Genomic DNA, 14,746 nt, shown 5'->3' on the forward strand with positions numbered 1-14,746 from the left:
TTGTAGTCTTGCATGCTAAATTTGCTGGTACTTATTTTTCCCACCCCCTTCGCTTTCTTGATCTCTTTTTCTTCTGTAATCTTTACACAGTACATTTTGGCACGAAGCCCCGCAAATTCGCTGCTGTAATTACCAGCCGTTTCATCTTTGAACTTTCCAATCGTCATTTTGTTTTCTGTCGAATGCAAGTGATGGCCTGGTGGTAAGTTGCTAAAATCAAACAGATGCTTCATCTTAGTCAGATCATGTTCAAGGTTTGGTGTTTGGATTAGAAAAATGAAGCTATCCGTGTCAATGTAACATATTTGGATGTTATCTCCATAAAAAGGTTGAAACTGATCGTAGTACGATTGGTACATGTGCAATTTTGATAGTTCAAGGACAGTAGCACCTATGGCAATCGGCTTGTTGAGCATCACTTGCTTCTTGTTCCTCTCGACGAATACTAGATTCTCGTCAAAAATGGTGAAGTTTTTGAAGTAGGGGGATGCGACGATCTTTTCAAATTTCTTTTCGTCCGTGACCAACGTTGCGTCAATGTAATTACGCACGTTCTCCATCGTCTTGCCGTAGATGGCGTTATTGAACAGTTTGTACAGATCCTTGTCTGCAGGCGATGTCGATTGCGCTCTGCGTCGCGTGTTCTCGACTATGTACGGTTCGAGCCACTTGCTCTGTCGGAACTTCAATCCTCTATGAACTTTCTTCAACTGCAAGCCGTGACTTATGTAAAATTGGAGGAGTCGGTAGTGTAGAACGTAATTCCGCTTGTTCTCCATGCTTAGTATGAGTTTTGGCTCCGATCCTCCAGGTGGCTTCTTTTTGGAGGGGGCCAGGGCCAATCCATGATGTTTCTCGTGAAGTGTTTCGGGATAATCGAGATCCACTTCCAAGAAACAGCCCCATTCGTTATCTTCGCTCCAGTTGAGAAAATCCTCGCAGGAGAGTTCCTCTTCGGTCATCCACGCGTAGTCGCTGATGGGAAGACACTGGGACATGGAGTGGCCGTACAGGTTGTTGACATCCCAATAGACAATATAGGTGTTGGGCTTCGATGCATCGTAACCAGGCGTATGAGGGTTGTTTGCCTGAGCATGGCGTCGGGGACATTGGACGATGCCACCGCGTATCGCACTCTCCATGAAAGCATACTGTTCCTTCTCTGCGATGAGGCCCAGTTCCACGTTGGTATATTTCATCATCGATTCCCAAGTCAATCCCGGCGTGGTGAAGAAATACGCAGGATCCAACTTGTATATCGTGATGCATCTCTTACGAAACGATTCGAAAATATCCATCAGAAGTGTCACGTCCAATTTCAGATAAAGATCGTGATAATCGCGAAAAGTTTGGCAATTGAATGCCGTCCATACACTACGAGCGTGTTCGTAGTCCTCTTCGGAACAGACGTCCTCCGTGAGAGAAGAATAAAATGCCTTCCGGGGTGGAAGTTCCGTCTCGTCAAATTTGTCGAAATTGTTGACGTACTCGTAGGGGTAGACGCCCTTGCGACGCAACAGATTCAAATTCTCATCTCTCCCCGAAAAACATTTTTGCTTGGTGGCCACAAGATCTTCGTCGCCAAGTTGAGATGCAAGGCTTGCGAGGCTGGAGGACAGGAAATTGTAAGAGTCCAGGATTCGCACTTCCACACTTTTTCCTTCTTCGAGAGGGATCCACACTCTCACTGTAATATACTTCTCGCTCGTTCTCGGAATGATGCTGATTCGAGAAGTTATGTTGTGGAGCTCTTTGACAAAGAGATGCGTGTCGTACTTCTCCGTGTAGTGCAGAAACACGGCAACAAAATGCGACTCCTTAATCTTGAGATTGCACGAATTACAGATGGTGCTTAGAAATAATCCATTCTGGTGGTTATGGTGGACGACCTTGTAATTTTCGGGGGTGAAAGCTTGGTTACACTCCTCGCATCTTGTCGCCGCGTCATGTCTCTGTTGTTGTTCTGTTGTGAGAGCAGGTGGAGAAACGTAAGAGCCTTTCAGGCTGGGTGCAAGTTCTCTCGCGCATTCCGCTATCTTCTCAACAAAATGTTTTGCCGCATCGGGTCCGCAATACAAGATGACATCATTCAATTTTTCTCCGTAGATGGAGAAACTGCAAGGCTCGTGGTGAAAAATTTGGGTCGTGCTTGAGGTAGAGGGATCAGGGTCGCAAGACGTCATGGGAACTTGGAAGCTTTCAAAGTCGGCATAAAGGACGACGGGATGGTGGAGAAGAGCCTGGTGTTTCTGAAATTTCATCTTGGTTCCGGGTTCCGGCATGACATCTTCGGGTTCTGCATTCACGGAGCCAAAACACTTGTGCTGTTCTTTCATCTTCTTTCCCTCGCGAAAAATTCTCAAGCATCGATCGCAAATTTCGATCTTATCGCGATCCTTGGTGATCTGTCTTCCTACTAATCGTGAGAAATTCCGTATCAAACTGTAACGGCCATCTACAAGCAAGAGTTGAATTACATTATTCTGGCTTCTAGCAGGTCTTAAGACACGAATATTGGCGGAATTGTCAACCCCAAAAACAGAAATATCGATATCTTCTCCTTTTTCCTCCCTATAGTTTTTTAAAAATTGATTGATCTTATTCAGGGGCACAGGATAGGAAATTCCTCTCATCATATTCTCGTATCTTCCCTCGTATCCTCTGTAATTGGACAGGCGTTGGGGGTCATTATTATTAGTTGGGTGTAATGCGGCGATGACAGACCATAGGAAACTCTTCTGATCATTACTTTGTATGTTCAACACTGCATTTTGTTTTTTTTGTTTTTTTGTTTTTTTTTGAGCGCTGCGTAATGGTTTGAAATTGCAGACTCGAAGTTCTAACATGTGGCTGCGACCGCAAAGACTCCATCCACTTCCTCTACCTTCAAACTCTTCTTGTTTTTGTGTCAGGTGATCAAATAGCCGTGTCACTATCTCGTCAAGATTCTCGTTATTGTCATCGTGTAAGCTTTCACACCCTACGTAAAAGCTGAAAGTGCTTGACTCGGACGAGACAACTTTCTTATACAGCAGGGTCAAGACGAGATGAATTTTAATTGCAACATTGACGAGGCAATCACGTAATTTATCGACTACCAGAGATTTCACATTGTCGAGGAAGATGCTCGAGTCACACTTTTCATCGCTTCCAGATTTATACGTTATGATGCGTGCATTTTTATTCAAAGCACCGTCTTCATGCTCATCAATGCGAGGTTTTTTTGCCGGCAGGACTAGGACATCATGATCCGGTCGACGACATTTTTTCAAATGCCTAGCAATGTTAGGTTTAGAAATTAATATTCCGCAGTTGCGACATGCCACTTTCCCGCAAAGACCGGAGGGACCTGGTTGCGGTTCCATTTTTTCTCTCTGTTATTTATATATATACAGAGAAATTTTTTTTGGGGGGGTTGTGGTGGTGGTAGTGGAAAGCGCACTGAAACAGAAGAAAAAAAAATTGAAAAAATGCTCGACATTTTTTCCTTCCACATATATATTAGACGCGAACAGTATGTATGTATGTATGTGTGTGTGCACTGTTGTAGGAGGTTAAAAATATGGGACATGTAAGTGTGTGTCAATTTTTTATGGCTCCTCTGAATATGTGTGTGTCAGACGCAAAACAAAAATATTAATATATCATGAAAATAAAAACTTACCTTTCAAGAGAGATAGAGAGAGAAACTTCAAAATAAAAACTTGTAGCTCACTAAAACTTCCACGATGATATATATGTATACTGCCAGATAAACAATTAAGAATACTGAACTGCCACGATTGACGTTCACCTTTCAAGAGAGATAGAGAGACTTCAAAATAAAACTTGTAGCTCACTAAAACTTCCACGATGATATATATGTATACTGCCAGACAAACAAATTAAAAAATACTGAACTGCCACGATTGACGTTCACTATGATAATGATGTACAAAAGAAGAAACTGGTACGTTATATAGGAACTCCTTTTTTTTTCTCCTTCTCTCCTTCCTACTCCACGCAACTCTCTTTGGTGAAAACACAATGAGGGCTATAGTTAATATTCTAGCAAATAAAACCCTTGTTGACTGATTCATTTATTCATGCTATATTTTTTTTCAACAAAAAACTTTTGTGATGCGCACAATATCCTGTGGGGGACAAATAACAATAAACGGGACGTTGATAGTTCCACCCATGTATGTATTGTCGATTATTTCCCCCTCGGCCTCTATTCCACGTCTTTCAAAAATAAGAGAATAAGAGAATAAGAGGATGAGAAGATGAGAGCGCGCACGTGTGTATATGCCACATCCTTCCCCCCCGAGAGAGAGGTTTACGAAGGTCACCATATATAAACATTTGGCCCCGTTGATTCCAGCACTCCAACTTCATCTCTAATGTTGACGACAATATTCTAAAGGTAGAGAGAATGAGAGAATGAGAGAATAAGAGGATGAGAGAATAATAGGATGAGAAGAGAGGTTTACGAAGATCACGATATATAAACATTTGGTCCCAAACTTGGAAAATTACGATAAAGTGCACTCACCCTTCAAAAAATAAGAGAATGAGAGAATGAGAGAATGAGAAAAGAGGTTTACGTAGGTCATGATATATAAACATTTGGTCCCAGACTTGGAAAATTACGATAAGATGCACTCATCTTTCAAAAAATAAGAAAATAAGAAAATAAAAAAATGAGAGAATAAGAGAAAGATGGGAGGATGAGAGGAGGATGAGAGGAAGATGAGAGAATAAAAAGAGAATGAGAAAGATGAGAGGATGAGGGGATGAGAGCTCATCTTTCACTCATCACTGCCTTTTTGCACCCGTGAAACGTCGTCAGCGTAATAAATGAGGCGCGGAACGGGGAGAGAAAGTGAGTTTTTCAACTTTTTGTGGTCGTTTGGTCAAGAAATCAGAGTTGCGGTCAAAGGCATATTTTACAACTACTCCTATACCTACAATTTTAATAGTAACATTTCGGTAAAGTTATGTTATATTTTTAATTATCGTTTCTAAAAACGCATCTCAAATTTCTCACTTTTCCATTTTGTGACACTTTTATAATCATATTTCCACCTGATAGAGGGCTTTAGCCGGCTGAGGCTCGGGGGTTACACCCTCCGCTTATATCTTTGCCTGCATGGATTCACAATCCAGCAGACATGTGTTTCTTAACCGAATTTGTTAATATAAGCAATACTACAGTGTCTTTCACGGTCGAGTCGTCCGTGGAGCGGCGGCTAACACGCCGGGCGGTGCGAAGGTGTCTGCCGGCATTTAGATTTACCTTGACACTGGACGCGTCAGTGCTTCAGTATCCAGGTAACTGACGTTCAGTTTGCACGTCTTTGTGAAGTGTTAGGGTGTTTACAAGTGTTTTAGATTGTTTTGTTTCACTTCACGTATTACTGTAGATATTGGTGATTTTCTGCAATCTGCAGTCTGTCACGCTATCCCTACAGTTGAAAACAGCGATTTGTATGTCATTACGAATTTTTGTAGGGAAGAAAGTTAGTTAGAAGGCGTTTCGAAGCAGAATTCCCAGATGTTCCTGTTTCACACAGGGACAGTGTTCGAAGACTTGTGAACAAATTTAGGGAACCAGGGTTTGTTCTTGATAAGAAACGAAGGGTGAAAGAACGTGTGCTTACTGAGGAGAAACTAGACGACGTTGGAGCACGATTGGAACACAATCCTAAAAAGTCCTCCGGGCGCCTTACACAAGAAACAGACATTTTTAAGTCGTCTGCGTGGCGAGCTACCAAGCTTTTAAACCTGAAGCAATACATTAGAAGAATTGGAAGAAAATATCAGGAGATATACTGAAGCTATCGGAAAAGAAACTAATACGTGTTAGTGAAAATTTGCTAAACAGATTAGGGTGACCATCCGTACTGATTTTCGCAGTACAGTCCTTTTTTTTGATGGGCTGTCTTGCAGAATGCGAAGCCATGTATAAAATTAAGATATGTCCTTTCTTTCACATATGTCCTGCGAAATGTCCTGATTTCTACTCCGGTCTCCGAAGTCCAAATATTTATTTTCTATTTATATTTTCTTTTGTTTTTTTCCATGTCAACAGTTTATGCAGTACATACTTTTCTGTTGTGGTCGGGCTGGAGAGAATGAACATCCGGTTAGAACAATGCGTAGTTACCACGGCAGAGAGCAGGTTGTAGACAGTTGCGAACAAAAGGGTCAGTTGGCGCCGATCTGTCCAGTTGTTGTGGGGTGCGTAGAGTGGAAGTCTCGTTCCTGAAGTGCACGTCTCGTATTGCAACACTGTCGGGTGAAGATGCCTCCTAGGACGAAATGTGCATTTTATTCAGAACTGAAATCTCTTTATCCATTTCTTAAGAGAGGCAAAAGCGATAGTGATGTTCACTGTGAAAAATGTTCAGGTCAGTTTTCAATTGCAAACAGTGGAAGGTCTGCTGAAATAACACGACATCTGCAAACGGCAAAAAAAAAAAATCTGCCGACGCTGATGCTGCATCTACTGCTACTCTTTCTACTATTTTTCGAAACAAGAATTTTGGGCCTAAAGAACAAAAATTGGCAGCAGCAGAAGCGTGTTTTGCATTTCATACGGTGCAACATAATCAATCGTTTCGTTCTACAGACTGTAGTTAGAAACTTGTTAAGAAGTGCTTCGAACCACAATATCCTTGTGCAAGAACAAAATGTGAAGCGATCGTGACAAATGTGATAAGCCCCTATGCAATTGCAGAGCTTCAGATAGAGTTGGATCAGGTAAATTACATTACAGTTTACACAGATTCGTCGAACCATAAAGCTACGAAATTGTTTCCATCGTTGGTGCGCTACCTCCTTCCTTTGAGCGGAGTGCACGTTAAAGTTCTGGATTTTCAAGATCAGTGTGGTGAAACGTCCGATATTGTGTCTTCGTATATCCTGAAGACATTAAATGAATACAACATTGAAACTAAAGTTGTTGGATTATGTGCTGACAACACCAACTGCAACTTTGGAGGAGCAGCAAGCAAAGATAAAAAACATGTTTACAGTATTGTTCAGGAATGCTTAAACAAACCAATTGTAGGTGTAGGTTGTTCTGCTAGTGAATAATTGTGCACAAACTGCGATGGACTGTTTACCGATTTGCATAGAAAGTGTGGTGCACTGATAGACGGTTCTGCATTGATTGCAGAACTTAAACAAAAATTAGTTGATAGGTATAACTGCCTTTTTTGCCTCTTATAGTGCAGTCGAAACTGAAAAGTCTGGAGGAAAATGGGTTTGTTTGTATGTCAAGTTTTAAGGAACATGTGCGTTCATTTTATTCAACTTGTATTGAATATATTAAGCAGTGGTCCTCTACCTTTTCTGAAATGACTGTGTTGGATTGGGTAAAACTGGATTCGATGATCGAATGGGACAGGATGCAAAATAGCGTACAATTTTTCAACAAATGGTCAGGAAAGCAACTTAATGATTCTGATCTCTTTGATGAAATTTCAAATGTAAGAGCGTATGCTACTCTTGAAAAACTGAAAGCATGGAACACTGCTCAAATGAGAGTAGATTTAAGATGGGTTGAGATATTCAAATATTTTCAGGTAAAGTATTTGATATTGTAGAGTTCAGTTTGTGCCTTCCAGCCACAAATGCACCCACTGAGAGAGTTTTCTTATTAATGAGTAACATGTGGACTGCTGATAAATCTCAATTGAAAACTGAAAGTCTGAAACACCTAATAATAACCAAATATAATTCCAGTTGTACCTGTAGTGAATTCCATGATATGGTTATAGAAAATACAAAGTTATTACATGCTATTCACTCGAAGCAAAAGTACAGAACCATTAAGGATGATACTTAAATATTGGTACATTTGATTATGAAATATTTGTTAATTTGAAGTTATTGGAATTGTTTTAAAGACTTAAAGTGTAAGTGACATGTTCTCAACAAAATTTTGCTCACAACTGTAGTTTGTTTAATATGTCAAATTTTAAATACATTTAGTTTTAATTTTTGTTTTATGCCACTCATGTACTTTGGGGATTCATCAAATAAAAGAATAATTATTTTTAAAACTTTTGTCCTTTATGTCCTTCCTTTTTTGAAGAAAGTTTGTCATGGTATGTGTGTGTACTGTTTTTTGCTGGTAAGGATCTGGTCACCCTAAAAAAGATACCGTAAATGTGTGGATGCAGGAGGAGAACATTTCCAACGCCTCTTGTAACAACGTACGTGCTTATTCTAATTGTAACTGTCCATCTAATTGTACAAACTTATTTCATTGCATAGCTAGCGTTTCCGGTTACGCGGATGTTGCATCAACTTTGCCGGCAAAGACAGTATATTTCCATTTGAATCATCGGTTGTCAAAATAGCTGTTCGAGAACTACGGCATCAGCAATTACTTTGACATATTGTGTATAAATAGGGGTATTTTATCACAATGAACATGGTGGCTAAAGGAGCCGCCCTTGCAATCAGGAAGTCTCGTGTGCAATACCCGTTGGGGGCACATGTCGGCATATCTTATTCGATTAGAATGTTTAACAAAAAACATGTTAGAAACATAAAAGTATTTCCAGTTTCAAGACACTTCTCGTGTCAGTAAATTGAGATTGCATTTCTCTAATTGTTCCCGTGCTTCAGTATATGTACAGAAGTCATAAAAGAATGATAGTTATAGAATATGATGTTATTCACAGAACTTCTCACCTGGTTGGGTTGCTCACGGTCAACCAGAAGGACACCTCCGAGGGAGTGAGGAGGCATTTGGAGAACTTGATTAGAATCCTCGTGGCGAGAAAAACTCCGCAGAACTTCTGGCAACTTCCGGTGAGTTAAAAATGGTGTATACCAGTATGCATAAATTAAATTTAGGTGAAATTGCGTTGTTGTTGTGTGAAATTTAGCCTCTGGACATATTTTACTATACCAGAAATAACACCGCCAATCATATAGCAGGATGCCATATTATCATAATTTGCTTCTTGACATTATTGACATTATTTCAGCAACCGGAAAAAGCACAACCAATCACAACCCATTACACAGCCATTGTATGCTCAATTACGCCAAAATTGATTGTAAGGATTTTTTAACCTGGTGTCTTAATGTATGGGAATGTAAATATTAATTAATTACAATTTGCTGGTTTGAATTGCTCACATGGGAGTATTTTCAATATTCGTTATACTTTGCTCCTTTTTATTTTACACCAGTTTTAATTAATTTGGCTCGAACTAGTATGGTACATACTTATTGACGCAGTAACAAAAAGCACAGTTCTTGTTGGTTTTCTTAAGTTGAATTATACTTTATACTGTATACTGTATACTTATACAGTAATACAGTATACAGTAATAAATTAATCTTCTCGTGTTTGCGGTAAGAATGGCCATAAAATTAAAACTAATGACACACTGACATCTATTGGCAACAATACAAATTCTACATCTTAATAGCAAAAATTGCAACGTGTATGGAAGTTAAGTGATGAGAGCAAACATTTAAGTACGCGTGGAGCACTTAAACTCATAAACGCCAGCTCCTCGCTAGACGGGAGAGAAATTACTTTTACAAGCATCTCCAGGTTTGCTGGGTTTAAGTAGAGAAAGCAGCGGTGGCGCCGATATCATAAATATTAGTTGCTTTCAAACGCTGGAAGTTTATTATCTTGAGAAAAATATAACTTTATCTCACTTAGCTACACAGATTTCCTAAAGTCAGAGGTTTGATGGCAACAATTACATTTAGAATTACAAATGTTATCGCAGTTTACATCGATTTTACATTGTAGCTCACTTTGTAATTAAATTGCAACTACAATGAGCTGCATGGATTTATAACCACAGTGAGGTAATGTATCACATGAGCCCACGTAACGGGTTCATCAAGAGTTCAAAGGTGTAATTTCTTGACCAGATTGATGTGAGTAGTTTTTCTTGACGAGCACGTCACTCTCGCTTTTATCTATGGTTCTTTGATGGCCATATTTGTTTTCCAGCTCATAGTGACTGATGTAAATGGTAAACTCCTAGAACAAGTAATAGACACGTGCTGCCAGGCCACGCTTGAGCTCCAATCAGAAACGCTCAACAAGCTCTATCCTGGACGACGTCCGCAGGAACTCGCTCTACTAATCAAGGTAAACCTCTCTGTAGCTAGTCTTTTTTTTGTTATTGTGTAAGAATAGTTTCTAAAACTTTCCGTTCCTTTTGAATTATTAGGGAGATATAACCTATTTATAGTACTTTAATTTTTTTAATATACTATTTACTAATATTTTGTCGAAGGAGATTAACTTCTCTTGACCCTGAGCTAATATAACAAACTCAATATATCGCAGTAATCTGTCAACTCTTGTAACAGCTACACAGTCCGCCCAGTGGGAAAGGTGACTAATGAGAAATGAAAGACAAGACGTTGTGGACTGGTTGTTTACAATAACGTTTATTCAAAATAGGCACCTTGTGAGTCAATACATGCACTGAAGCGGTTGTAGAACTTTGTGAAGCAGTCTTTGGTACTCCTGTTTCGGAAGTGCCTCCAAAATCGCGGTCGAAGCGTTTTGGATGTCTGGAATGGTGTCGAAACGCCTTCCTTTCAACGCCAATTTCAGTTTTGGTAATAGCCAGAAATCGCATGGAGCTAAATCTGGAGAATATAGCGGGTGATTGAGCTCCACTATCCCTATTTGGGCCGAAAAATGGCGTACCAACGTGCTCTTGTGCACGAGTCCATTGACGTGCAAAATAGACCATGAGCACTGTTCCCGATATTCAGTCCGAACTCTACGAATCCTGGCCAATAGACGATGCCAAACACCCACGTAATACTCAGCGTTCACAGTGTGACCGTCTGGAGTGAATTCCTTGTGGATGATGCCTTTGGAATCGAAGAAAACCGTGAGCAGGATTTTGATTCAGCTCTTCTGCATGCGCACTTTCTTCGGTTTTGGAGAGCCTGGACCCTGGACCATCACGAAATCTTGCATACCACTTAAACACATTCTTACGGCTCAATGCCTCAATACCGTAAACAGTTTGAATAATTTGAAACGTGTCTGTTGCACTTTTACCCAATTTGAAACAGAATGTAATGTTGGCACATTGCTCCGTTTCCGACCGAAGGACTGTGTATGTGTCGCTCTAGTCGCTCCGATAAATATGCACATTCTGTTTGCTAATCTATTGTTACTTTTCTCGTCATGAAACATTTAATATATTCTATTTTATATTTTATACCTCATTTCAGATGATGTTCTGGAAATTACCTCCAAACTTCCACCTAAATCAGGTCTTGCCCCCTAATAGTAACGGTATTTTAGAAGTTAAATTTTAGAGATTGAGCAACGACAAAGTTTAGAGTGTGTTGACACTGAGAATACAATGAATGTTTTATCAATCATCAGTGTGTCTTCTTGAGTGATAGACTTCATTCTCAACTCTACTGGGCCGACCTCTGAGGTGGAGTGGTTAGCACATTGCGCTACGACGCCAGGGGGTCCAGGGTTCGAATCCCGGCATGGGTATTCGTGAGTGTCCATTCACAGATTACATCATATCATCACTCACCCCATCTTAGCGATTAGCCAAAAGTGGTAGATATGCGATGTAAAACCAAATCAATTAATCAACTCTATTAGACGTTCCCGAAGTAAGGGTACTTATCGCCCTTTCCTCAATGTTAATATTGTGTACTGCTTCCTAAAAAAGAGGAACTTCCAAACATAGGCTGTCGAAGTGTAACGTCAATGACACCACGCCTGTTGAGAATGTATGGAGTGTATCTTGCCTCACACTGTGTGCGTTTTCAAGGTGTGCTTAATTCGCTTACAACGAAGACTAGAATAACAGAATAAGCCATGCCAGAATAAGAGAAAATGATTGGAGAAAAAGAGAAACGAAGCGGTAGTTATTAAAGTTGCATACATTCGGCTGCACGCATACAAGAATCGCATGCATTAGTTCGGTTCAGGAACGAATCGAGTACTTGGATGTGAACGGAAGCAGGTGACTCTCGGATTGGTTTCGCTTTGTTTTGCTTCTCCCTCTTCCACTTTTCAGTTGAAATCATGCATAGTGAATGTTTTGTTTTCCGAAACATTCTCCCTCCTCCTCCCCCTCGATGTTAAAAGCAGAGTAATTCACATAGAAACGTGGCGGTGTATTGAAGGAGCATTCTGTTTGTGCTGAAAGAAAATGACAAATGTTTGTTTCCTACCGGCCGCTATGATCCGCCAGTAAGGCGCTTACTGAAAGAGTCCAGTTCGATTCCGAGACCTCTGTGGCCTACAAAGTTTCCTGAATAAATCACGGTCAATGTGAGAACAATGTTTATGAAAAAATATTATGGACTAATTTCAATATTTTCCTCGTTCTTTCACTGACACAGCTGATGTTTTTCTTCCTAATCTTCTATAATTTTTCATTTCCCAAAATATGAAATACCCTTCTATTTTACAAGATCATTTATTGATTTAAACTTGCCGACTGAAACGTACACAACACAACTTATTACGGTACTACTTTACTATACCGGAGACACCTATCAATGATTTATTTCGCAAATTTTTTACATTGCTAACGTACTATTCTGCATTGCGGAACATTTATTTAGGTGAAATAATGAATTTCTAACGAAAATAATGTCTATTTCTTACATTAACGAGTACTTACTGTTGTTCCTTATTTCCCACAAACCATCCACGGGTAGCCCCAAAAACCATTGACGTTAGCCCAAAAATTCACGATAGCCCCACGAACCATCGCGGGGACGAGGTATGCCTACTAGGTTAGGTTAGGCCTGTTAGGTTAGGTTCCATTAGCACTCCTTTCGTTCAATTTATCATATACGGACAATACGAGAGCGTATTGTGCTCTCGTGCAGAAAGCAAATGGCGGCAGCAGCAATAGCGCGTCGGAAATAGATTTTCGTAGAAAACCACATGCATTCGCATTAAAATGGATCAAAACTACATTCCCGAACATCAACAACGCTACAGAAAATGATTTGCGTAAGTACTTTCTCCTGTAAATTTGAAGAAATCCGTCTCCGGTATAGTAAAGTGTTACCCTTATTAGCTACTAGTATGCCATGACTGTGTCGCTCGTTTACTAAGTTAACGGGATGGTGTGACGCCCCTCTCCCCCTGAGATAAAATAAATAGTAACATCCTCATTTACCGCAAAAATATATACAGGTAGTTCACCTTGACGTCTAAAATATACAGGGTGGTCACAAAGTGGGCGTACCCCCTCCCCTTTGTTTCCGATACTACAGTGGTTGTTGATATTATGGCGATATGATCACGTACCTGATAGTTCTATTGTCTAGGACATCGGTATGGAGACCATCGGGATTGTAGCACAGCTGAATCCTGATGCCATGTCCCGGCAGATGTTTTGCGGAGATATTCCGCCGTCACGTCCTATCATTATTATCAGAGAGTTCATTATCGTGACAAGGACGGTATGGCTTGCACTTTAAATCAAGTTTCGTGTGTTTCATCATGGTCGAACGATTACAAATCAACAACAATTAAACATACTTTCACACGAAAACCAGGGGTACGCCCACTTCGTTGCCACCATGTAGTAACTGCCTCATACTCCCACAACAGAAGGTTTTTAATTCGCCTTTAAATACATTGCATTGAAGAACTGAATAAAATCCTAGACTGAAAGCTAGTTCCTTTGCGGATGAGTAGTTCATTACCACAGCGTGCTGCTAAGCCAAGGACCGTAGGTTCTTATCCAGGGAAGAGAATGCACTTTTCGTTCTTTGTTCCGGTGATGTGCTGTAAACATTAAGTCATAATACGTTATTGAAATGGACCTAAGAACTGTGGTGTTTCCCTCTCTCTGCCTTTCTCTCAAAAAACAGACAGCAAGACCCGACCGTTATTTGTTGAATTTTTTTCTTTCTGCCAACCACCTACCTAGTTTGCGTTCTCAACCGTTTTCAGTCCTGGACCCACCTTGAAAGACATTACACTTCATGGGACCCATGAGCATGGACGCCGGCAGAATTACTTGTAGGGGTGTGCACCCAGTTTATTTATAAACATATTTTCGCTAACATCGAGAACTGTAAGAAGCCCTCCTTTACGCTTGCTGAAAAGAATTACATATATTTCATTCCAGAAAAGTAAATACGTAAAAAGAATCATTTAGTCTATCGTCTAACTAAATTGAGATATGAAATGGTACAGCGCGGATAACAGAATGTAGAGTTTAAATTGTAATACGTGTTTAAGACACAGGAAATACATTTTCGAGCCCAACCGGGACCCAGTAGTGGGTCGCGCCCCATAGGTTGAGAAACGATGCTTTAGATGCAGACTATTGTTACCCACGCGCAGACTCACAGCACTGGGTTGTTCCTCATTCACAATTGATTCTTATCGTCGCGATTAACGTTTGTTGGTAGAGAAGCTATGTAAACCAAACTACTAATTTCGAGATGGAATTCTCTGTTGGTGTCACAGTTTACACAGTGGTAAAGTAGAAATTCCTTCCGTTACAGGAGAAGCTACTGCAGCCAGTGATGATCAGCTACAGGGAGCTGCTGCAGCTGAACGTACAGGAAGTGTCCTCTCGATTGACAACGACCGATCCTGCTTACTTCCACTCTCTGCTTGAACTTCTTCAGTCATCTTCCTGCTCGCTGGTCGACTTCCGGAAAATCCACGTTTACTTCATGGTGAGTGCTATCCTTTGCTCCTAAAACAAAATTTCCACAAGACTTTCCAATACAGGATATCTCCTCA

General features: G+C 40.4%; 1 protein-coding gene across 1 annotated transcript in view; it reads left to right on the plus strand.

The window, feature by feature from the left end:
* LOC145994803 (uncharacterized) overlaps window positions 1-14,746 on the plus strand; it is a 308,553-nt gene that overhangs the window by 285,059 nt on the left and 8,748 nt on the right. The window contains exons 4-6 of the mRNA XM_083131108.1: window positions 8,679-8,808; window positions 9,980-10,120; window positions 14,503-14,679. Coding sequence (XP_082987234.1) covers window positions 8,679-8,808; window positions 9,980-10,120; window positions 14,503-14,679 — 448 coding nt within the window. The remainder of the gene's footprint in view (window positions 1-8,678; window positions 8,809-9,979; window positions 10,121-14,502; window positions 14,680-14,746) is intronic.

This window comes from Lepisma saccharinum, chromosome 11 (genome assembly GCF_977018435.1).
Source record: "Lepisma saccharinum chromosome 11, izLepSacc3.1, whole genome shotgun sequence".
In the NCBI taxonomy this organism is placed as follows: domain Eukaryota; kingdom Metazoa; phylum Arthropoda; class Insecta; order Zygentoma; family Lepismatidae; genus Lepisma; species Lepisma saccharinum.